This window comes from Zeugodacus cucurbitae, chromosome 5 (genome assembly GCF_028554725.1).
Source record: "Zeugodacus cucurbitae isolate PBARC_wt_2022May chromosome 5, idZeuCucr1.2, whole genome shotgun sequence".
Taxonomy (NCBI): Eukaryota; Metazoa; Arthropoda; class Insecta; order Diptera; family Tephritidae; genus Zeugodacus; species Zeugodacus cucurbitae.
In genome coordinates this window covers 1,924,052-1,950,240 of record NC_071670.1, presented here as the reverse complement: position 1 = coordinate 1,950,240, position 26,189 = coordinate 1,924,052, and the positions used below count along the sequence as shown (strand labels likewise).

The following is a 26,189-nucleotide window of genomic DNA, read 5'->3' as shown; positions in this document are numbered from 1 at the left end:
CGTGTACGTAGCGTTCATAGGTTATTTACAACAACAATAACAAAGAATGCCATAAAATGCAAATTACAGCTTTGATTCAATGTTTGCAAAGGTTGGGTGCATATCGATTTCAACCCTGCACATAAAAGTATAAATAATTGAACTTGTGGTTGAGTGGTTGGGGATATCTTAACTAACGTATGAAGAAGAATATTTGATATTTTGAAATGAAGGCCGACAATTATTGTCTTTAATATTAAGAGTTTTGTAAAAAATATCGATAACCGATATACATATCGATAATAAAATGTAGATAGATATCGAAAAAACCAAGAAATGACCAGTAAACTCCTTAAAGCCTAAAAATTTAGCATTTGTAGTGTGAAGATTATTGAAGGTTTGAAGAAATTATCGATAACCGATACACATATCGATAGTAAAATGCAGATAGATATCGAAAAAACTGATTAATTCGCAGTAAACTAAAAATTTAGTATTTGTACTGGCAAAACCATTGCAAGTTCGATATACATATCGATAATAAAATGTAGATAGATATCGAAAAAACTGATTAATTCGCAGTAAACTCCTTTAAACTAAAAATTTAGTATTTGTACTGGCAAAACCATTGAAAGTTCGATAACACCATCGATAACCGACATACATATCGATAATAATATGAAGATAGATATCGAAAAAACCGATAAATTTTCAGTAAACTCCTTAAAGCCTAAAAATTTAGCATTTGTACTGTGAAGATTATTGAAGGTTTGAAGAAATTATCGATAACCGATACACATATCGATAATCAAATGCAGATAGATATCGAAAAAACTGATTAATTCGCAGTAAACTAAAAATTTAGTATTTGTACTGGCAAAACCATTGCAAGTTCGATATACATATCGATAATAAAATGTAGATAGATATCGAAAAAACTGATTAATTCGCAGTAAAATCCTTTAAACTAAAAATTTAGTATTTGTACTGGCAAAACCATTGAAAGTTCGATAACTCCATCGATAACCGATATACATATCGATAATAAAATGTAGATAGATATCGAAAAAACCGATAAATGACCAGTATACTCCTTAAAAGCTAATAATTTAGTATTTATTCCGTGAAAATTATTGAATGTTTGAAGGAATTATCGATAACCGATACACATATCGATAATAAAATGCAGATATATAACGAAAAAATCGATAAATTTTCAGTAAACTCCTTAAAGCCTAAAAATTTAGAATTTGTAATGTGCAGATTATTGAAGGTTTGAAGAAATTATCGATAACCGATACACATATCGATAATAAAATGCAGATAGATAGCCAAACAACTGAATAATTCGCAGTCAACTCCTTTAAACTAAAAATTTAGTATTTGTACTGGCAAAACCATTGAAAGTTCAAAGGAGTTATCGATAACCGATACACATATCGCTAAGAAAATGCAGATAGATACGAAAAAATCGATAAATTTTCAGTAAACTCATTAAAGCCTAAAAATTTATCATTGGAATTTAGCAAATCTAATGTGAAATCTGCTGTCAAATCAGCTGTCAAATCTAATGTCAAATCTGCTGTCAAATCTCATGTCAAATCAGCTGTCAAATCTAATGTCAAATCTGCTGTCAAATCTGCTGTCAAATCAGCTGTCAAATCTGCTGTCAAATCAGCTGTCAATTCAGCTGTCAAATCAGCTGTCAAATCTAATGTCACATCTGCTGTCAAATCTGTTGTCAAATCTAATGTGAAATCTGCTGTCAAATCAGCTGTCAAATCTGCTATCAAATCTATTGTAAAATCTGCCGTCAAATCAGCTGTCAAATCTAATGTCAAATATGCTGTCAAATCAGTTGTCAAATTTAATGTGAAATCTACTGCCAAATCAGCTGTCAAATCTAATGTAAAATCTGCTGTCAAATTAGCTGTCAAATCAGTTGTCAAATCAGCTGTCAAACCTGCTGTCAAATCAGCTGTCAATTCTAATGTCAAATCAGCTGTCAAATCTAATGTCAAATCTGCTGTAAAATCAGCTGTCAAATCTGCAGTCAAATCTAATGTGAAATCTGCTGTAAAATGCAGATAGATATCGAAAAAAAACCGATTAATTCGCAGTAAACTCCTTTAAACTAAAAATTTAGTATTTGTACTGGCAAAACCATTGATAGTTCGATAACTCCATCGATAACCGATATACATATCGATAATAAAATGTAGATAGATATCGAAAAAACCCATAAATGACCTGTAAACTTCTTAAAAGCTAAGAATTTAGTATTTATTGCGTGAAAATTATTGAATGTTTGAAGGAATTATCGATAACCGATACACATGTCGATAATAAAATGCAGATAGATATCGAAAAAACTGATTAAATCGCAGTAAACTCCTTTAAACTAAAAATTTAGTATTTGTACTGGCAAAACCATTGAAAGTTCGATAACTCCATCGATAACCGATATACATATCGATAATAAAATGCAGATAGATATCGAAAAAACTGATTAATTCGCAGTAAAATCCTTTAAACTAAAAATTTAGTTTTTGTACTGTCAAAACCATTGAAAATTCAAAGGAGTTATCGATAACCGATACACATATCGCTAATAAAATGCAGATAGATACGAAAAAATCGATAAATTTTCAGTAAACTCATTAAAGCCTAAAAATTTATCATTGGAATTTAGCAAATCTAATGTGAAATCTGCTGTCAAATCAGCTGTCAAATCTGCTGTCAAATCAGCTGTTAAATCTAATGTCACATCTGCTGTCAAATCTAATGTCAAATCAGCTGTCAAATCTGCTGTCAAATCTAATGTCAAATCTGCTGTCAAATCAGTTTTCAAATCAGTTGTCAAATCAGCTGTCAAAACTAATTTGAAATCTGCTGTCAAATCTAATGTCAAATCTGCTGTCAAATCAGCTGTCAAATCTAATGTCAAATATGCTGTCAAATCAGTTGTCAAATCAGCTGTCAAATCTAATGTGAAATCTGCTGTGAAATCTAATGTCAAATCAGCTTCAAATCTAATGTCAAATCTAATGTAAAATCTGCTGTCAAATCAGCTGTCAAATCTAATGTCAAATATGCTGTCAAATCAGTTGTCAAATCTGCTGTCAAATCTAATGTAAAATCAGCTGTCAAATCTAGTGTCAAATCAGTTGTCAAATCAGCTGTCAAATCTAATGTGAAATCTGCTGTCAAATCAGCTGTCAAATCTAATGTCAAATCTGCTGTCAAATCAGTTGTCAAATCAGCTGTCAAATCTAATGTGAAATCTGCTGTGAAATCTAATGTCAAATCAGCTTCAAATCTAATGTCAAATCTAATGTAAAATCTGCTGTCAAATCAGCTGTCATATCTAATGTCAAATCTGCTGTCAAATCAGTTGTCAAATCAGCTGTCAAATCTAATGTGAAATCTGCTGTCAAATCTAATGTCAAATCAGCTGTCAAATCTAATGTCAAATCTGCTGTAAAATCTTATGTGAAATCTGCTGTAAAATGCAGATAGATATCGAAAAAAAACCGATTAATTCGCAGTAAAATCCTTTAAGCTAAAAATTTAGTATTTGTACTGGCAAAACCATTGAAAGTTCGATAACTCCATCGATAACCGATATACATATCGATAATAAAATGTAGATAGATATCGAAAAAACCCATAAATGACCTGTAAACTTCTTAAAAGCTAATAATTTAGTATTTATTGCGTGAAAATTATTGAATGTTTGAAGGAATTATCGATAACCGATACACATATCGATAATAAAATGCAGATAGATATCGAAAAAACTGATTAATTCGCAGTAAACTCCTTTAAACTAAAAATTTAGTATTTCTACTGGCAAAACCATTGAAAGTTCGATAACTCCATCGATAACCGATATACATATCGATAATAAAATGCAGATAGATATCGAAAAAACTGATTAATTCGCAGTAAAATCCTTTAAACTAAAAATTTAGTTTTTGTACTGTCAAAACCATTGAAAGTTCGAAGGAGTTATCGATAACCGATACACATATCGCTAATAAAATGCAGATAGATACGAAAAAATCGATAAATTTTCAGTAAACTCATTAAGGCCTAAAAATTTATCATTGGAATTTAGCAAATCTAATGTGAAATCTGCTGTCAAATCAGCTGTCAAATCTAATGTTAAATCTGCTGTCAAATCTAATGTCACATCTGCTGTCAAATCAGCTGTCAAATCTGCTGTCAAATCTAATGTCAAATCTGCTGTCAAATCTAATGTAAAATCTGCTGTCAAATCTAATTTCAAATCTGCTGTCAAATCTGCTGTCTAATCAGTTTTCAAATCAGCTGTCAAATCTAATTTGAAATCTGCTGTCAAATCTAATGTCAAATCTGCTGTCAAATCTAATGTCAAATATGCTGTCAAATCAGTTGTCAAATCAGCTGTCAAATCTAATGTGAAATCTGCTGTCAAATCAGCTGTCAAATCTAATGTCAAATCTGCTGTCAAATCAGTTGTCAAATCAGCTGTCAAATCTAATGTGAAATCTGCTGTCAAATCAGCTGTCAAATCTGCTGTCAAATCTAATGTCAAATCTGCTGTCAAATCAGTTTTCAAATCAGCTGTCAAATCTAATTTGAAATCTGCTGTTAAATCTAATGTCAAATCAGCTGTCAAATCCAATGTCAAATCTGCTGTCAAATCAGCTGTCAAATTTGCTATCAAATCTAATGTAAAATCTGCTGTCAAATCAGCTGTCATATCTAATTTCAAATCTAATGTGAAATCTGCTGTCAAATCTAATGTCAAATCAGCTTCAAATCTAATGTCAAATCTAAAGTCAAATCAGCTGTCAAATCTGCTGTCAGATCAGCTGTCAATTCAGCTATCAAATCAGCTGTCAAATCAGTTGTCAAATCAGCTGTCAAATCTAATGTGAAATCTGCTGTCAAATCTGCTGTCAAATCAGTTGTCAAATCAGCTGTGAAATCTGCTGTCAAATCTAATGTCAAATCAGCTTCAAGTCTAATGTCAAATCTAATGTCAAATCAGCTGTCAATTCAGCTATCAAATCAGCTGTCAAATCTAATGTCACATCTGCTGTCAAATCTGTTGTCAAATCTGCTGTCAAATCAGCTGTCAAATCTAATGTGAAATCTGCTGTCAAATCTAATATCAAATCAGCTGTCAAATCTGCTATCAAATCTAATGTAAAATCTGCTGTCAAATCAGCTGTCAAATGTAATGTCAAATATGCTGTCAAATCTGTTGTCAAATCAGCTGTCAAATCAGCTGTCAAATCTAGTGTCAAATCAGTTGTCAAATCAGCTGTCAATTCTAATGTCAAATCAGCTGTCAAATCTAATGTCAAATCTGCTGTAAAATCTTATGTGAAATCTGCTGTAAAATGCAGATAGATATCGAAAAAAAACCGATTAATTCGCAGTAAACTCCTTTAAACTAAAAATTTAGTATTTGTACTGGCAAAACCATTGATAGTTCGATAACTCCATCGATAACCGATATACATATCGATAATAAAATGTAGATAGATATCGAAAAAACCCATAAATGACCTGTAAACTTCTTAAAAGCTAAGAATTTAGTATTTATTGCGTGAAAATTATTGAATGTTTGAAGGAATTATCGATAACCGATACACATATCGATAATAAAATGCAGATAGATATCGAAAAAACTGATTAAATCGCAGTAAACTCCTTTAAACTAAAAATTTAGTATTTGTACTGGCAAAACCATTGAAAGTTCGATAACTCCATCGATAACCGATATACATATCGATAATAAAATGCAGATAGATATCGAAAAAACTGATTAATTCGCAGTAAAATCCTTTAAACTAAAAATTTAGTTTTTGTACTGTCAAAACCATTGAAAGTTCGAAGGAGTTATCGATAACCGATACACATATCGCTAATAAAATGCAGATAGATATCGAAAAAACTGATTAATTCGCAGTAAAATCCTTTAAACTAAAAATTTAGTTTTTGTACTGTCAAAACCATTGAAAGTTCGAAGGAGTTATCGATAACCGATACACATATCGCTAATAAAATGCAGATAGATACGAAAAAATCGATAAATTTTCAGTAAACTCATTAAAGCCTAAAAATTTATCATTGGAATTTAGCAAATCTAATGTGAAATCTGCTGTCAAATCAGCTGTCAAATCTGCTGTCAAATCTAATGTCAAATCAGCTGTCAAATCTGCTGTCAAATCTAATGTCAAATCTGCTGTCAAATCAGCTGTCAAATCTAATGTCAAATATGCTGTCAAATCAGTTGTCAAATCAGCTGTCAAATCTAATGTGAAATCTGCTGTCAAATCAGCTGTCAATTCTAATGTCAAATCTGCTGTCAAATCAGTTGTCAAATCAGCTGTCAAATCTGCTGTCAAATCTAATGTCAAATCTGTTGTCAAATCAGTTTTCAAATCAGCTGTCAAATCTAATGTCACATCTGCTGTCAAATCTGTTGTCAAATATGCTGTCAAATCAGCTGTCAAATCTAATGTGAAATCTGCTGTCAAATCTAATGTCAAATCAGCTGTCAAATCTAATGTCAAATATGCCGTCAAATCAGCTGTCAAATCTAATGTAAAATCTGCTGTCAAATCAGCTGTCAAATCTAATGTGAAATCTGCTGTCAAATCTGTTGTCAAATCAGCTGTCTAATCAGCTGTCAAATCTAATGTCAAATCTGCTGTCAAATCTGCTGTCAAATCAGTTTTCAAATCTAATGTGAAATCTGCTGTCAAATCTAATGTCAAATCTGCTGTCAAATCTAATGTAAAATCTGCTGTCAAATCAGCTGTCAAATCTAATGTGAAATCTGCTGTCGAATCAGCTGTCAAATCAGCTGTCAAATCTAATGTGAAATCTGCTGTCAAATCTAATGTCAAATCTGCTGTCAAATCTGCTGTCAAATCAGCTGTCAAATCTAATGTCAAATATGCTGTCAAATCTAATGTAAAATCTGCTGTCAAATCAGCTGTCAAATCTAATGTGAAATCTGCTGTCAAATCAGCTGTCAAATCAGCTGTTAAATCTGTTGTCAAATATGCTGTCAAATCAGCTGTAAAATCTAATGTCAAATCTGCTCTCAAATCTAATGTAAAATCTGCTGTCAAATCAGTTTTCAAATCTAATGTGAAATCCGCTGTCAAATCTAATGTCAAATCTGCTGTCAAATCTAATGTAAAATCTGCTGTCAAATCAGCTGTCAAATCTAATGTGAAATCTGCTGTCAAATCAGCTGTCAAATCTGATGTCAAATATGCTGTCAAATCAGCTGTCAAATCAGCTGTCAAATCTGTTGTCAAATCAGCTGTCAAATCTAATGTCAAATCTGTTGTCAAATCTAATGTAAAATCTGCTGTCAAGTCAGCTGTCAAATATGCTGTCAAATCAGCTGTCAAATCTAATATCAAATATGCTGTCAAATCAGCTGTCAAATCTGCTGTCAAATCTAATGTCAAATCTGCTGTCAAATCAGTTTTCAAATCAGCTGTCAAATCTAATGTCACATCTGCTGTCAAATCTGTTGTCAAATATGCTGTCAAATCAGCTGTCAAATCTAATGTCAAATCTGCTGTCAAATCTAATGTAAAATCTGCTGTCAAATCTAATGTCAAATCTGCTGTCAAATCAGTTTTCAAATCTAATGTGAAATCTGCTGTCAAATCTAATGTCAAATCTGCTGTCAAATCAGCTGTCAAATCTAATGTAAAATCTGCTGTCAAATCTAATGTAAAATCTGCTGTCAAATCTAATGTCAAATCTGCTGTCAAATCTAATGTCAAATCAGCTGTCAAATCTAGTGTCAAATCAGTTGTCAAATCTGCTGTCAAATCAGCTGTCAATTCTAACATCAAATCAGCTGTCAAATCTAATGTCAAATCTGCTGTAAAATCTTATGTGAAATCTGCTGTAAAATGCAGATAGATATCGAAAAAACCGATTAATTCGCAGTAAACTCCTTTAAACTAAAAATTTAGTATTTGTACTGGCAAAACCATTGAAAGTTCGATAACTCTATCGATAACCGATATACATATCGATAATAAAATGTAGATAGATGTCGAAAAAACCCATAAATGACCTGTAACCTTCTTAAAAGCTAATAATTTAGTATTTATTGCGTGAAAATTGTTGAATGTTTGAAGGAATTATCGATAACCGATACACATATCGATAATAAAATGCAGATAGATATCGAAAAAACTGATTAATTCGCAGTAAACTCCTTTAAACTAAAAATTTAGTATTTGTGCTGGCAAAACCATTGAAAGTTCGATAACTCCATCGATAACCGATATACATATCGATAATAAAATGCAGATAGATATCGAAAAAACTGATTAATTCGCAGTAAAATCCTTTAAACTAAAAATTTAGTTTTTGTACTGGCAAAACCATTGAAAGTTCGAAGGAGTTATCGATAACCGATACACATAACAATAATAAAATGCAGATAGATACGAAAAAATCGATAAATTTTCAGTAAACTCATTAAAGCCTAAAAATTTAACATTTGTACTGTGAAGATTATTGAAGGCTTGAAAAAATTATCGATAACCGATATACATTCTGAGTATAAAAAGTTATCGTTATCGAATGATATCGATAAATGTAAAACTTCTCTAAACCCCTTAAAAAGCAATAATTTAGTTTTTGTTCCATGAAGATTTAGCAAAAAGTCAAGTTACTCCCACCGATAGTCTAGATAGTTGCATGCGCCAAAGTCCACATCTTGTTCAAAAACACTTAAAACTCACTACAAAACATTCGTATAATAATTAGCATGTCATTTAATTGCACATAACTCCCATATACAGTTACCTAATTACTCCTTTCAGCTATTTAGTTTTATTTGATTGGTTATTGCATTTGCACTGACAGTTGTCAATTAAAATGAGTAATAACTGGGCGGTACTTTACAGCTGATTTAAATGGGTATATACGAGTGCATAAATATTTATTGATTTGAGATTTCAGAGCCAACGGATTTGTTGGGAACTTCAGTTTGGATATTAAAAGTTATTATTTTTTTATAATAGCAGTAAGTCTATATTAGGGGGATGATTTTGTTGTAACTGGTTAATTTTTAAGGTATTATTGCTTAAACTTGAAATAATATTTCATTTTACTTACAACACATAATACCATCATTGCTAAATGCATACCTGTAATGAAAAAAACGGTAAATAATTTTAGTAAAAAATATTTTTTTGTAACAATAAAATAGCTCTTATTCATATAAAAGTATAAAATTTACAGCATCTAAAGAATTTTGGTCAATAACGAACATAAAAAACCTGAACTCGAACATAATTAGATGTGTTCAAAAAATAAGGTGATTTTTCGTTTTTTTTTTAATATTTACTCAGTCATCTACATTAATGTTGTAACTTTCGAAATAATCCCCATGTATATCTACATAGTAAAAAATAATAAAAAAATTTACAATTGAAAATTAAATTCCCGTTATTTTTTGAACACACTTCGTAAGTAAACCCTTGTCTCTTTATCAGACTGCATCTTTTATAAAATAATCAACGGAAATACCTGATTACTTCGGTAGGAAAAAATGTAATTTTTTTTCCAGCATTTTTCTCGTTAAGCGCTTAATTACATGTTTTGTTTTAATTAATTAATTACAAAATCTTACGAGAAATCACATTAGTTGCTATTGCCTGACCCTCATCGTTATATACAAATGTAATTTAGTGCAAAGTGCAATATTTTCAGGTTGTCAGTGATGATTTCATTGAATTCATGCTAATATTAGCAGTTTGATATATCAAAGGAAATCACTTTTTAAATATTAAACTTTCATTTTATTTATTTATAATAATTTTAGTACAGTTAAAATACACAAAGCAATATTCACAAACGAAACAAGTGGAATGTAAGTGTATTTATACAAAAGTAATGAATTACGCCAAAAATAAATATAAATTTGTGTTTAAAACTGACGTGCGGTAAGAATAACTTCAATAACGCAAATTTAAAATAAACTCGATTATTATAAATAAACGACAGTATATGAGTAGGAGTTTTTGAAGGTGTGGCTTTAATTTTTGGAGAATGAAAACGTCAGATTGCCTGTCAACTGAGTGTAATTCGAAGTTATTGATTTACATACAATTCAAATAAATATTTCCAAAAATAAACAGAACCTTAAAGGGTCCGTCGTTTCATAAAAGCTGAGAGCCAAATGCTATTGAAATCAAAAATCGAGTTCGAGAAGTGTTCCGACGATTGGAAGAAGCGCTGGCATGAGTACATAATAACGATTGGGTGAAGGTGACAACATGAATGTAAACGAATGAATAAATTTTTTTTCAAAACTAAAAAACTAAAATTCCCGTTATTTTTTGAACACCCCTCATATATACGTAAAACGCAACTTAAAGCTTTTCCTTTTCACTGATAATTTTTTAAAGGCTTATCAGCACAAACTATTGTCTATTTTTACCAAAAAAAAGGCAATATTATTTTTTTTCACACTTGATAACCCCACAACAACTGACCTATACTATAAATTATCAACTCTTCTCTGCCATTGTGCACAACACTATTTTGTTATTAGATTTGCGCGTATGTTAAAGCATAATTAAATTATAGTATAAGCTTGATTAACAATATTTGTAATAAAGCATACACAGAAACATAACTATAAATCATTGTTGCACACACAAAGGGGAAATTTGTGAGTTTTCTGTTCCTTTTTTGTAAGAAACTTTAATAATACTTTGAATAAAACAAATTTACTTATTTATAAATAAATAAATATCGCCATACATATGTACATATATACTCGTACAAAAAAACCGACACAAGTGACAGCGCTCGTTAATGTTATCAGCACATGTGTAAGTTTTCTTCTATCTCATTCATTGACGTCTCTTGTTAAAAAATAATAATAAAAAAAATCTAAAATAACTGTATACATATGGCACTCATTCATGTGCTTATCAGTTCGAACTTTTTTGGGCAGCAATTTATTTGTTCATTTATTTATTTGCGAAATTTGTTGGCGGAAATGGAGAAAACATGTCAGACAACGCCAGGGGAACGGCAGTTGACAACAGCAAACGTATAAGAGAGATGGGTATAATTATTTTTTTGAAGAGGTATCTAAAATAAATGAAAAATACACCCACCAAAAAATTAAAAAAATAAAGGCGTTTGGTTGTCAGTTTAATGTCAAAAACGACTCCCCAGAGATTGCCATTTTGTTTTTGATTTAATAAACAGACCTGCTTCGATTTGTTTGAAATGTTTTAACTTATTATAAACAGTTATTTTATTAATTTACTTTGTAATTTTAATTACATTTTAGTTTAGAGCTTGCAATTTTATTTTAGACTCTAGTTTTAGCTTCTCACTTGACACTGTTTAGATAGCTTCTGATATGCACAAAATAAAGAAAAAATTTATAAGAAAAAAAGCTCACATTTCACACTTCATAAGAGTCTTAAAATACAAAATCACAACATTTTAGTTCAGAAATTTCCACTTTTCACTAATTTCCACTTCCGCAGCACATATATTTCATTTCACAGAATTCACTATACTTCTTATTATATATATTTTTGACAATTCTAATTGCAGATTGGCCAACGCCGCGCTACCTGAGACATGCGAAAGTAAATAATAAAACACACTTTAGTTGTGGCAGAGGAGCTGAGGTAAAACTAACGTAATGTAGACTTGGCAAGCACACAAATCACGTACCGGCAATGATTTTTCAACAGCGTCACACCAACCAACGTAGCAGTAATAAACCCGAGCAAAAAATAAATATCAAAAATCACAGGCAATTGTTGGAAAAATACTATGCTGATTTGGCACAAACTATTTTTATTATCCTTTCGTATTACTTTTTCATTGAACAATTTTGCTTTCTTTCACTTGCAGCGAGAGTATACCACATGGCACTACGTGACGACGGCTCCAGCTGCTGCGCATCAGCTTTTTCGCATTGTACGCGACGTGACGCGTTCGAATCGAGTCGAGAGTATTGAATGATTAAATTTAGCCCGAGTGTGTTCCAGCATAGCAAATGCGCTAGTTGGCTGATGGAAGAGCAGCGAAGCTGTGCGCTGACTAGTAAAGCTTGCTGTTGTTGTTGTGCAGTGTATGCGTTTTTCAACGGCAGAGTTGCCATGTTATTTTATTGTGTTTTTATATTTGAAAATGAGAGAGAAAATAAATTCTTGATTAAAAATATTTCAAAACAAAGAAAGGCAACAGAAGTGGCGAACCTGTCGTGTACAAGACAAGTGATCTATTTTTTGCTGAATTGTTGTGTCAAGTGGGCAACCCTACAACTTGTTTCCAGAAAATTGCAGATGTAATTGAATGATCTAGCATCGTGGCTAACCCAATGAAAAATTTACGAAGCTATATTGGCTCCCAAGGTCAAGATCCCGTCTCAATCTCAAGAACAAGTTGCTAATTTATTAGGTTATACGCCAATAGGCCAATCTGTACATATGGCTTTAAAATTTGGAGCAGTTTAGCTATTTCGTAGTTAAAACCAATTTAAGCTTTTGGGAATAAAGTTCTACGCACCATTGTGGAGACCCCTTTCTATATGGGAACAAAGTTCTCCAATGAAATCTAAAGTTGCTGACTGTAAGGAAAACGATCGAAGGCTAAACCCTTACCTCTTCCGTTTGGAGTACCATGAAAATATATTTGCGATACAACTGCTAGACAATAGCTTACAACGTAGAATAATTAAAAGATACCACCAGTTAGTGCACCTCTCTCCATTAATCCATAATTCATCCGCATTGTATTTTCATGAAATTTAGTAATTATTTTTATAATTAGACATATTCTAAATACATATACGCATGTTTAAAAAAAAAAATTCAACGAAACTATGTAAGATCCATTTATCTTTCTAAAGCGTTGGATTGAGGTTCTTCTTTAAGAGCATGAAATGGTATATTTTCGCCCAGAAAAACTCGATTTAAATTTAAAATCAAAGCTAAGACTTGAAAAAGAAATCTGAAAATATCTAGCAACATCAGAAAGCTCTTCTATAGCTTGTAAGGTCTTTTATAGAAACACCTCAACCATTCTCCACAACATGGCAACCCTTGCCATTTAATGAAAATAGTGTGCTGCATCAGTGAATCTCTCACATCATACATGAATTGTTTTAGTACTACAATGACGCCTACACAATAACTGATTCGAACAAATGAGCCGTAGTTGCTGTCATACGAGTGATATAGTATTCAAATGAGCAAGATGATATCGGTATATATGGTTATATGTACATAGGTATGTATACAAATGAATATGTAAGTGAGCCTGTGCAAGTGTAAAAATTTATACTTTTTTTGTGTAAATTATTCAATTGAATTAGTTGACGCTGTAGAACTTATGAGTTTTTGTTTCTGTACACCTTTCTTTGCAAATAGAAATTTATATATTTTACTCTTAGTCTGTGTGTATGTATAAACACAAGCAATTGTCTTAATCCCGCAATATTTTCATAACTTTTTTTTTATTAATTTTACCTGAATGCTTATCTCCGCTGTGCGCTCGCCACAGGCGTTAGCGGCATGAGTGATTTGAAAAATTATTAAAAATAAGAAACAATCAAAAAAACACTTTGAAATGCAATGAAGCAATAGAGAGCGAAAGCTGGCTGAGATTATTGCAATTGCAGCGCTACATCTATTATGTAGGCCTTTGTTTACACTTATGCTACACACACACAAGAGGTCGGCTGTGGGCGGTGTGGGCAACATAAAAGAGTGAAGCGTCCGAGATGTAAATTGAACATAAATTGAATGCGCTCGACAAATGTTCGAGTAAGCGGATTTGCTACGCTGCAGACAACAATGTTGCAATTTTATTGTTGCAGATGTTGGAAATATTTTGAATATAAACGTTTTTTATTACTTTCGATGCTTCGAAAATGTTACAAGAACAACATTTTTTATTTGATATTAAAGCGAACCATAAATTTTGGGATAATTAACCTCAAATAAATTTCAAAATTTCACAATTTTTGTGCATTTATAAAGATGTATGTATGTACGAGGTGGGTTCAAAAAATAACGGGAATATTCGTTTTTTGAGAAAACAATATTTATTTAATTGTCTACATAAATATTGTCGTCTTCAAATCGATTGGGGACTGATAGTAAGCACTTATGCCGGCGTTTCTTCCAATCGTCGAAACACTTCTCAAACTCGATTTTTGGGATAGTCTGAATATTATATCGTACTTCAGGGACTTATATATCAACGTAATAAAAAAATTTTGACAATGGAACTCCCCAAAATCGCGAAATTTTAAATTAAAAAAATTCCCGTTATTTTTTTAATGCATCTCGTATATGTATGTAGTTTATAGGTAAGTAGATCCGGACTTTGCTATCATACTAGTTTGGGTGCCTGGCCACAGCGGAATCGCAGGAAACTGCAAGGCTGATGAGCTTGCTAGGACAGGTACTTCTGTTGCACTTACAGTGGAATGGGAACAAACAGGAGCGCCGCTGTCCTCTTGCAACTTGCTTCTGGATGAATGGGTCTCAGTCGAACTGAGCAGGCGTTGGACAGTCACTAGCACCTGTTCTGTCGCAAGATCATTCTGGCCCAAAGTAAATCGCAAGAGGTCAAGGGAACTCTTTGCCCTAAACAATATCAATCTTTCCCAAGTTATAGGTGTTCTAACTGGCCATTGTCCCATTGGGACTCACGCGGTCAAATTAAGAATTTTATCGGATGCAAGCTGCAAAAGCTGCCTAGAAGAAGTTGAGGTAGAATCCTCCCAGCATTTCCTTTTGGAATGTCCCGCCTCTGCGAGATCTAGACAAAAAATCCTTGGATCTCATTATTTTGGGCACCCCCGCGAACTAGCGGACGCAGAAGTTAAAAACCTCTGCAGATTTGTGGTAGGTTCCAAGCGCTTTGTCGATTCATAAATAAGTGAGGGGGTTAAATTTTTACGGCATCACAAAGGACTGCTCTCGATAGTCTAAGTGAAAAAAAAAAGTAAGAAAATATTATGGATTTGATTTTACTACATCTTGAATTTATGATTTCATATATATTTTTCGCATTCTATAAGCTTCAGCATTTCACACATACACATGTTGTTGTTGCCACATTTCGCTTTTACAGCTTAATTGACGAGAGCTTACAACTCAAGTGACAGCCAATTGAATACTTTGAATGCTGGCGAATTTCAGTGTAATCAGCAATTGTTGCAGTTGCAATTGCAATGGCAGGCAAGTAGGTCAATTAATTTATGAAGTTTGCAATAAATAAATATCCAACTTATTGCCACGGATATTGAATAAAAATTTAAATGTGCATTTATTTATGTGTTTGCTAAATTATGGCTTGCCTTAATTTGATTGATGATGAGCAACTGCGGTACTCTGCTAGCTATGATTGATGTGACATGTTTTTCAAGTGTGATTCTGCATACCCGAATTGCAAATGGCTAAAGTCCAAAATAAAGTAATCAATGAAAATTTGTTTGAAATGACTCAATAGCTGTCTTTGATGCGTCAAGTGTTGGAAAGCAACGAATCGAACAAACTATGTCATTTCAGTCACTCACAATAGTTAAACTGGTATAAAATTTGTTAAACCAAACTTGAAACTGGTCTCAAATTTAAAAACTGGTCCAAAATATGTCAAATCAAACTTGAAACTGGTCTAAAATCGTAAAACTGTTCTAAATATTTTTAAATAAAATTTGAAACTGGTCTAAAAATATAAAATTGTTCTAAAATATGTTAAATAAAGCTTGAAACATGTATAAAATTGTAAATCTGGTATAATATATGATACATAAAACTTGAAACTGGTCTAAATTTCTAAAACTGGTCTAAAATGTAAAAAATAACTTGAATAATAATAAAATGTGTAAAATAAAACTTGAAACTGGTCTAAAATGTGTTAAATAAAATTTAGAACTAGTCGAAAATGGTAAAACTGGTATAAATTGTGTAAAATAAAACTTTAAATTGGTCTAAAATGAGTTAAATAAAACTTAAAACTAGTCTAAAATTGTAAAACTAGTCTAAAATGAGTTAAATAAAATTTAAAACTAGTCTAAAATGTGATAAATAAAACTTGAAACTGGTCTAAAATGTGTTAAATAAAATTTAGAACTAGTCTAAAATGGTAAAACTGGTATAAATTGTGTAAAATAAAACTTTAAATTGGTCTAAAATGTGATAAATAAAACTTGAAACTGATCTAAAATGCGATAAATTAAACTTGAAACTGGTCTAAATTCGTTAAATAAAACTTGAAACTGGTTTAAAATTTTAAAACTGGTCTAAAATGTGTTAAACGAGACTATGAATTACTAAAGATATCGGTTAAACCATTTCGGTTGAGGTATCCGCATCACTCCCCGACACCTCCACTCGAAAATCCAGCAATAAATGGCAAATGATTGCCGCATGACCCAGATAACATCAGCAATTTCCAGCGCGAAAATGCAAATACTTAATTTAACTGCAAATGTGTCACTAATATTTATACTAGAAGTAGTTGTAGCGCATTTATTATTATTACAGCATCTCCAACAACTGTCAGCAATACTATAGGTGTATGAAAAAAATGACAAACACTCAAATTGACATTAAAGCGCAGTAAAATAGAATGACGTTTGATTGTCCTTTTCGCGTTGTAACTGCTATGTCAAGCAAGTGTCATTATTTATTTATTTATTTATACTGCATTCTTTCAAATAAGACATGCAAATTACGAAATAAATAAGTAGAGTGAAGTGAGCTATCAAATCGCGCATAAGAGGCAGTGAGGTGAGCGGTCTCGCGCGTTGAATAATCAACAAATTGCTCTTTAAGTAATTTATGCGTTGTCTGTTGTCTATTTTGTACTATTTACTTCTATTATTATTATTTCCTTTTGTTACAGTGGCGTGAGAAATGTTTAAGAAGTGTATGTAAGACGTGTCTTGAATTTTTTGGTAAAATTTTGCCATTCTTTTGGCATAATCGCGAGATTCTTATAAGGAATACCTCGAAAAGTTCAAATGTCTAATAATTTATGCAAAAGAATTTGTTTAAGCAGTTATTACCTGTTGTATACTAGTTGCGTGCTATAAATACAAAATTTAGTTATTGAAAAAGAAAGAAAGAATGCAATTGCCAAAAACATCTCTAAAATAATGGAGAATACCGAGTCCGACAATCAGATAGGCACTTTTTTGATTACCTAAGACCTAAACATTGCACAAAAGATCATTTGGAACCATATAAAAATAAGGATAGATATAAAGAATAAATGGTTGATGTATGGAGATCACACGAGTTAACGTAAACAATGACAAGGACCGATTTACCAACTTCGAATCGCCGCAGTATCGCAATTAAATCGATACATTTCTGCAGCGGTTAGACACTGGTGAAGTAAAGTGTTTCAGTAACCACGATATCAAGTGATAAACGGTGGCGCCAAGGCAAGATTTATGGTTCCGAAGAATTTGCTATGTGTTTGATGGGATTGGGATGCAATCAACTACCATGAGTAGCTAACACGGCCAATTAGACCATCTGAAGGAAACAATTGATCTCGAGCGGTCATCTTTGACCAATAAGAGAGGCATCTTTGACTAATAAGAGCGGAGTTTTATTCCATCAGGAGAACGTCAGGCCACACACATCGATAATAACTCGCCTGATGCTTCGAAAGCTTGTTTGGGAGGTTCTCTTGCAATCACTTTATAGTTCGGAGCTGGACAACCTATTGTCCCGTCTATGGCGCAAGATTTTGCTGGTAAAAAATTCGCCTGAAGACAAGCCTTTAAAAACGCGACTGTCCCAGTTTTTTTGTCAATGGGAACCAGGCTTTCTTTTTACTAGACGCTGAAAGTTACATCAATAAAGAACTCACAAAACATTATTCAGTTTAAATTCCACAAACTTCTAAAGCATTTAAAAGTTTAAAAAGTGAAAAAAAATATATAATAAATCAAGAGAAAGCCTCTAAAAGCCGCAATTAGCGTTGCCGGCAATGCGCCCGCCAGCCCACACACAAATGGATGCACGCGATTCCCCACACACAAAAACATAGTTGCACAACATGCAACGTGGCAACTTCCTGCGGCAAGTTTGCGCTTTGTTTGCCATGTCGCCATCTTGTAGCTTCACACACACAAGCATAGTTTGCTGTAAGGCAAATGTCCGCCCTTGTTGCAACAGTGCTAACAAACGGCAACTACTCTTCGCGTCCATCTTGCCACTTTGTATGCCAACAAGCACATCCTGTTTCCGGCGCAACAACATATGTACGCTGGGCGTTGGCCAATTCTTGGTAACAGACAACTGCTCAGCTCTTTGCTTGAACGCGGAAAGTATTTTCTTCTTCATTCGAAATATTCATTCTTATTTGAAAAGTTGCCAATTTTGAGTGTATTTTTGCTTTTGTTGCAGACTTGCGAAGTGCATGCCAAAGGTGTAAAGTTCACGTGTAGCGAATTTTTTTTTAATACTGGCACGCTTGCTAGCCTCTCTTTTGTGTATGATGGACACATGTGTGCCACAGAGAGTTCAAGGTTGAGCTCATTGTTAGTACTAAGATCATTTATATGGTAACTAAGTACTGTCTGCAGTTTGGAGTGAAGCAATCACTCACTTTATCTAATATACAAGTAAAGCATAGGTACCTTTGGGAGCTTTTCTTGGCTGCCGAAATCATAGGTTAGGTTATATGGCTATTTCCCAGAGGGAAACACACTTAGACTATGACATACAGTCCATTGTAAAGCCAGGATCACACCATTAATTGGATAATAAGATTCGTCGAAGCGCTCTGAATTTACTACAAATTTGCAGTTCTGTCGAAATTATACTCAATCGGGATAAAATAATGGAACTTTTCAATATCAGTGAGGGATATACGATATCTTTTCGGGATCGGCCCACAACTTGAATCTATTATGAAGCATGTAAATGGAAGTATGCTTCAAGCTTTCGCAAAACCTTTCAATAATGGAATTAAGATCTCATATTCATCTACATAGAATCATAAAAGACAAATCTAAGAGCGCTTACATTCCATTCAGTGTACAAAACAAAGCACACGATTTATAAACACTGAATTGAATAGCATTTAAATCAAAGTATTATATTCCCACATCCACATCCTCGTTTGAATGTCAAAACACTTGACCTTGAGTCGAGAGTACACAATTCATACACATGCACGCTTTCACAACAAATCTAATGCATTGAGTCGGCATAACACCATAGAACACTCGTATTTAAGTTGCTGTCAGCTTACCTTTTACATAAGTGCTTCCCGCTCGTCCTCAACTTGCGCGCCTCAATATCACAGTTGCCAATTGCGTTTGCATCCTCCTCCGCCCAATGGGCGTCGGTATTGCCATTCACCGTTATGGTAATGCCAACATTTTTACTTTTTTTAAACGACTTTCCGTTGCTGCACGCGTGGCTTGAGTCCGCCGACGCCGTTGAGGTGGTGGAGGAGGACTTGGAGGATGTTGAAGTCGTCGACGATGTTGATGATGACGATGATGTTGAGGATGTGCAAGTTTTCGCTGAGTTTGTGGCATTATGCCCGAAACCGGGAAACCGCTTGTGCGCGCTGAAGCTGCGGCGTATCGATTGCAGGCTGTGACGTAAGAACGACTCGCGTTTAAAGCCATTCTGTTGGGATTTGTTGGATTTTTTGTCTGATTTCTCTGTGTGCGATGGCGCCGCCGGGTCTGGCGGCTTCCGCGTGCTCGCACTCGGCATCGATTTGGGGCGCACATGCATTTCACTCACCACACCCTCCACAATGACGGATGGATGTCGCAGCAAACCGCGGAAATCCTCATCATCCGAATCGGTTGTTGGCGCTTTGCATTTTTTCAGTTTCGCATTTGTTGAATTTTCTAAATTTTTGGGTTTCGCTTGCGATTTTGCGTGCGCGCCGTCGAGCAATAGCGCGTCTATTTGACGTAAACTCGGAAAATCGTCAGACGGCTGCTTAGTCTTTGGCGGCAACGCATGTTTACGCTGCGACTTATCGATGAAGCTGTAGGACTTGATAAGAAACAGTTTTGAGGGATTCTTCTGTGCGTTCAAGCGCGCTATATGCGAATCGGAGCAATTGCGCGGCAGCAACGCAGCGTCGGCGGTGGAGTTTTGTAGGGCGTGCGTCATAATTAATGTCGAGTCTTTAGTATTTCTGGAGTTTGTGTTTATGCGACAATTCAACGCTGCTACTTGGCCAAACAAACTGTCATGCATCATTGGCTGTCAAATTGTTGCCATTTTTTGTTTGTGCAGTTATTTATGCGTTTATTTATTTACAATTTCATAAAGTTTATTTGAGGCTTTTTATGGATTTTTTATCGAAATTTGTTATTGTTTTTTTTTGTTGCTTTTTGACGCGTTTTATTAGGGGCGTTATGAGCTAATTAAATATGATAAACACGCGCCGAACATTCGGTCGATCGATCGATCAGACGCACCAATTCTTAGGCAAACAATGCTGTTTTTGGTCTCACCCACACACGCGCGCACTCATTCCCTCACCGGCGCACGGTCGCGCGATCAGTCATTTGTTAACGCTTTCACGGCGTTTTGGCCGCATGTCGCTGATTGAGTTTGGAATAAAACGCAACGCGCTGCTCATTGCTTATATGCCCGACGCAGCGCGCACAATTTGTCAACTGACAGCTGACAGCGCTTTATGGCTATGCATTGTAGACCAAATAAGTATTAAACACTGCTGATTTCTTGTTTTAGTTGCACTTTTGTTATATAAAGTTATATAAAACTGTAATTTATAAAAACAATATTTTATTTTAGTTTAAATTTATTTCACTTTGTTTTGCTTATTGCTTCTTCACTCCATATGTATGCCACTTTTGCTGTTGTTGACACTGCATCAGCTGTTTTCAAACACCAGTCAAACAGGTTTAACGTTGGAGTACATGCGCTCAAAGATAACAACAACAACCGCTATAAGCACAACAACACAATTTCTAACGACAAAAACTTTCTTCTTCACACGCTTTGCCGTATATTGACAACACTTCGATAAACGCGCACTGATGTCATGTCATATAACTTATAGCGCTAACGGTACACATATATTTTTTATATAAACTTCCGAATTGATTGCAGGCCATATATTTGACATTTGCTTTTCCGATCTTTTAACACCAATTATTGTATGAGCAATCACATAATCTCTAGCACTAAACAACAACTACACAACACATTACACTTATTTCACTGCGGCTTTACAACAGGCGCTCGCTCGTGCTTTACAAAAACCATAGAAAAAAATCGAAATCGAAAAAAACTAGTAACGCACTACTCGCCTTTTGTTCCGTCGCCGTCATGCGCCGAATTCGCACTGAAGTCAAGGCGTTGCTAACGCAAAGGTTCGAGCGGCGAACGCGTCGCGTATGCCGGCGGCGCCGTCGCTGGGCGCGTTTGCGCGACGCTTTTGTTGATTTGCTCGTTTGCTTGTTGGCTTGTTTATTTGCGTTGGTAGTGGTTACTCTGGACACATGCGAATGTTGGTCGTATGTATGTGTGGAGCGTGCGGGTGGTTGGCGGCTAGCCAGGCGCGACGTGGGGTGGTAGTTGGCGCGTTGTTCTGGCGTTTTATAAAATTTCGGACACCAGCGCGTATGAAGTTGTGACAAAAAGTTGGGGTTTTTTTGCAAATGTAAGCAAATTAAAGTTGAACAAATTATATGGAATATGCTAATTATATAATTGTGGAGTTTTTCGCTTCAAGATGAGTTTATATGTACATATGTATATTTTACACAATGATTTCCTGTTGTTTTTGTAGTAATTATTTGGCTTATTGTCACGTTCTTTGTTGTGGTTTTTTAGCAGCAGTTATGAAAGTTATGTAATTTATTTTCTCAATAAGATGATACAATGATTATATGATGTGTTCAAAAAATAACGGGAATTTTCAAAATTCAAAAGTTATGTAATTTACATATAATCTCAATATGATGATAAAATTATTTGTTAAAAAAATAACGGGAATTTTCAAAATTTAAAAATTATGTTATTTATAAAATCAATATAGTGATATGATAATAATATGGTCCGTTCAAAAAATAACGGGAATTTTCAAAAATCAATTTTTTCTTAATTTCTAATTTTTATTCTATTTAAATTTTCAGCGCTATTCATTGTTTACTTTGTAACAGCCGCAGTAGGTGATGTGTTTTTATAAGCTAGGCGATTTCGTTTACATGTGACGATGGCTCAGCCTACATATTCGCCAGCCAGACAGGGCTCCGTGTGGCTTTTTCCTATTTCCAAAAATAAAGAGATTCTTAAAAGGATCGTCTTTTCACAGACATGCGAGATTCGCTGAAAGAGGCCAAATGATATTCAAAAATTGAGTTTGAGAAATGTTTCGACGCTGGCATAAGTGCATTATATCGAATGGGGAACTATTTTGAAGGCGACAACATTAAAGTAGACAACTTCAGAAATATTATTAAAAAAAACGAAAATTCTCTTTGTTTTTTTTTTGAACATACTTCATATCGAATGGGTAATATTTTGACGGGGATTAATATTTTTTTATTACAAAAAAAAACGAAAATCCCGATATTTTTTGAACACACCGCGTATCACATTCAGTGAGTTCAAAATGACATTCTGACTGTAAATTAGTACTAATAGAACATTTTAGCACCAAATTTAGCCAAGATCCGTATAATTTTTATACGGTGGATAAAATTGTTTGACTCCGAAGCTAAAACTCATAGCGAGTTCAGATAAATATTAAAAAAAAAATTAAATTATTTTTTGGTACAATTTTTTAGTTTTTTCAGTTACTCTTCTTCTTCAGTGGGTTTTATTTAGTACGCTCGAAAAAGTTTGTTCGCGTTTTATATATATGTTTCTAATATCTTTATGTCAATTAATTATGTATTGTTTATTAAGTTGAGCTGCGGTAAGCCACTACATATGCATTATATGCATGTACTAAGTACTGTAATAACACATTTTATCAGCTGTTATCGCTTTCTATCGCAATCTTGTGGCTTGTCAAACATCAAGCCATGTTAAACACACATGTGGACTTGGACTTCATTTTAATAATTGTACAACAACCGTTTGAAGGGTTTTCCCACCATATCTACTTATATATTTGTTAGATTGAAACTAGCTGCCTTGAGTGAAAGGCGGGGCGTATACGTATTTTCCCATCCATCCGCGATAAAATTAGAGTTTAGTAGGCGTTTGGTCTACGTGAGAAATTGTCTTGTTTTGTTTTATTTGTGCTGTAGATTTAGATAAGCAAAAATGCAAATCTAGCAATCAAGGAGTTCAGCGTGTTAAAAATTTAAAAAAATTAATATTTGTTTGTGATTATTAAATTTGCACTTTTTATTTATATAAATTTTAAACACGCGATGCCATAAAATTTTTTAATTAAGCGAAAGTGTAAACAAAAATATTTGCATTTGGCTTTTTAAGAAGAAGCCAGAAGCCAGAAGCCAACAGAAGGTGATTGCGTTCTAGCTTTCAGCTGAGCAGGTGGTTGCTGAATGCACAGGGTGGTCGCCCATTTTAATGCGGGTACTAACGTCAGGGCTATACGTTATATAGAAGCGCACTTCGACAGTCACAAGTTCCAACGTAAGCTGTGACGCTCGTGCACTTGCTAATCGTTTATCGATAAATTTCTTTCGAATATCAGCGTGCAAACTGCCGCAATCATTATTTCTATTGCCGCAAACCATTGAAAAACACTTAATCACTAGAGTTAAAAATAATTTGCTGAATATGAACTTAAAGTAAGTGAATGATTCATACAAATATAATCTGCATATTAAAATAAACCGTTATTATTATTTACAGTTCACTGCTTGTTGGTATTTTTTTGCATTTGGAATTCATTGAAGCAAACCAAACTGCTTCATAATCTCTAGCGTCACAGGTGTTTAATAAATAATAATTCGGCAAGCCTTGAAGGTAGATGCGGCGTAAATACAATATGGCCTATAAGGTAATTAATTTATGATTACTACTATCAAAGGTTAATCACTTTTAATTGTGAGCAATTTCGCGTTGATATTGCAATCAAAAAAACTTGCTATGGTCTCCCTAAAAATTCGACGTTTAGCATTTTGTTTATCAGCAGATAATTACACGATTTTCGGTGAGTCAATGAGTGCCAAAAAATAAAGATATTTTATGAGAAGAAAAAAAAAAATATTTTTGAAAATTAGTATTTCTTAATTAAAAAGACTGGTATGATAGCAAGATATTATCAATAATATTGTACAGGTTAAAAAATGTTTTAGCGCTGGTAAAGGATACAATTTTTTAATTTTTATACTATCGCAACAAAAGTTTCTTAGAGAGTATTATAGTTTTGTTCACATAACGGTTGTTTGTAAGTCATAAAACTGAACGAGTTAGATATCTGTCTGTTTGTCTGTCCGTGCAACGGATAACTTGAGTAAAAATTGATATATCTTAACGAAACTTGGAACACGTATTCCTTGGCACCCTGAGGAGGTTGCTTTCGAAAATGGGTAAAATCGGACCATTGCCACGCCCACAAAATAGCGAAAACCAAAAACCTATAAAGTGTCATAACTAAGCCATAAGTAAAGTTATAAAAGTAAAATTTGGATTTTTTGGGGAAATGGGCGTGACCCCGCCTTCAAATCGGTTATTTGCATATATCTCGCAAACCAATAAAGCTATATAAACCACACACCACCATGAAAATAGTTGAAATCGGATAATAACCACGCCCACCTCCCATTAAAAGGTTAGGTTGAAAATTACTAAAAGTGAGTTAACTCATTAACGAAAAAAGACAGAAACACTAAATTTCACAGAAATAATAGCAGAAGAAAGCTGCACTGAGATTTTTTTTACAAAATGGAAAATTGGCGTGGCACCGCCCACTTATTGGTAAAAACCCATATCTCAGGAAGTATTCGACGGATTTCAATGAAATTCGGTATATAACATTTTCTTGAAACCCTGATGACACGTGTGGAGAATGGGCGAAATCGGTTCACAACCACGACAACTTCCCATATAACTCATTTTTGAATTCCATCTTATTCCTTCACCTTATAATATATAGATAAGGAACCAATGAAGATAGCGAAATAAAACTTTGCACAAATACTGTATATGATCTGAATATGAAGAACTCAGTCCCCCAAGGTAACTTTTCACCGAAAATTTCGGTAAATCTCTCAGATATCTTAATTTAATTCAGAGGAAATATTTTTCTTCTAATAGTGTGCCTCTGTACCAGAAAAGCTTAAAATCGGGTCATAACTTCCATTATATATGAATATATGAGAATACCTAAAAGTACTTCTACGTACAAAAAATTTATCATGAATTGTTAACAAGACATTACTAATTATATGCTATAGTACAAAAATCGTTTAGCGCTGGTATAACGGTAATATTTAAAAGTAATTTTTTTATTTTTTTTAACTTATTTCTATTTCATTTCAAAAGCTTTCAGCTAACTGACTGCAAATTTTTTCGTTCCTCGCTCTTGAATTTATAGATTTATGCGCAATTGAGCGGGGAACATAAATATTGTGAGATTTTACTTATAAATGTGGATTTTATGTGATACTACAGGCGTTCAGCTAAATTAATTGAAAATTTCAGCTCATTATACCCAAATTGAAAGAAGTTATGGCGTTCAGAGTGTGAGAAGGTAATGATACCAATTTTAGTTTAGTACCAGTTTTCAAAAAACTTGCAAAAAAAAATACTGAGATATAAAATATATTAACTATCTGAAAAAAAAATAGAAAATTATGTAAAAATCACTGAAAACATTCTATAATTGATGTTTTTACCTATTATTTATTTTTTATTTATTTAATATATTTACAAAAAAACAAAAAAAAGTGATTGCTCATCAGTAACAACACCTGCACTATCAATTTATTTAATTCGCATGATAACACGTGCCGAGCAGACTTCGATAAAACATAATTTGCGATACGTATTTACCGTAATCAGTTGACGAAAAATTGTCTGTTTGATAAAAAAGCAGGTGTCCGGTGTAAACAAAAATATTACTGGCAGGTGAGTAGTTTTATCTATGTAAATGCCAAATTGCTTGATAAAAGAAGCATTATTATTATAATTAATAATTGTAGATTTTGTATCGGCATACGAGAGGTGTGT

The 26,189-nt window shown here is 33.5% G+C and overlaps 1 protein-coding gene across 3 annotated transcripts in view; it reads right to left on the bottom strand.

Annotated features, from left to right (window-relative positions):
- Nucleotides 1–26,189, bottom strand: part of LOC105208747 (uncharacterized) — a 78,613-nt gene that overhangs the window by 34,051 nt on the left and 18,373 nt on the right. Inside the window, exon 2 of one of the 3 annotated variants that reach the window (XM_011178758.3) lies at nt 19,288–20,908. The exons of 1 other annotated variant lie outside the window; for it this stretch is intronic. In XM_011178758.3, the coding sequence (XP_011177060.1) occupies nt 19,288–20,264 (977 nt within the window). In that variant the 5' untranslated portion in view covers nt 20,265–20,908. Of the gene's footprint in view, nt 1–11,873; nt 12,176–19,287; nt 20,909–26,189 lie in introns of those variants that run through there. One more of the 3 variants, XM_029038036.2, reaches the window with a different exon arrangement.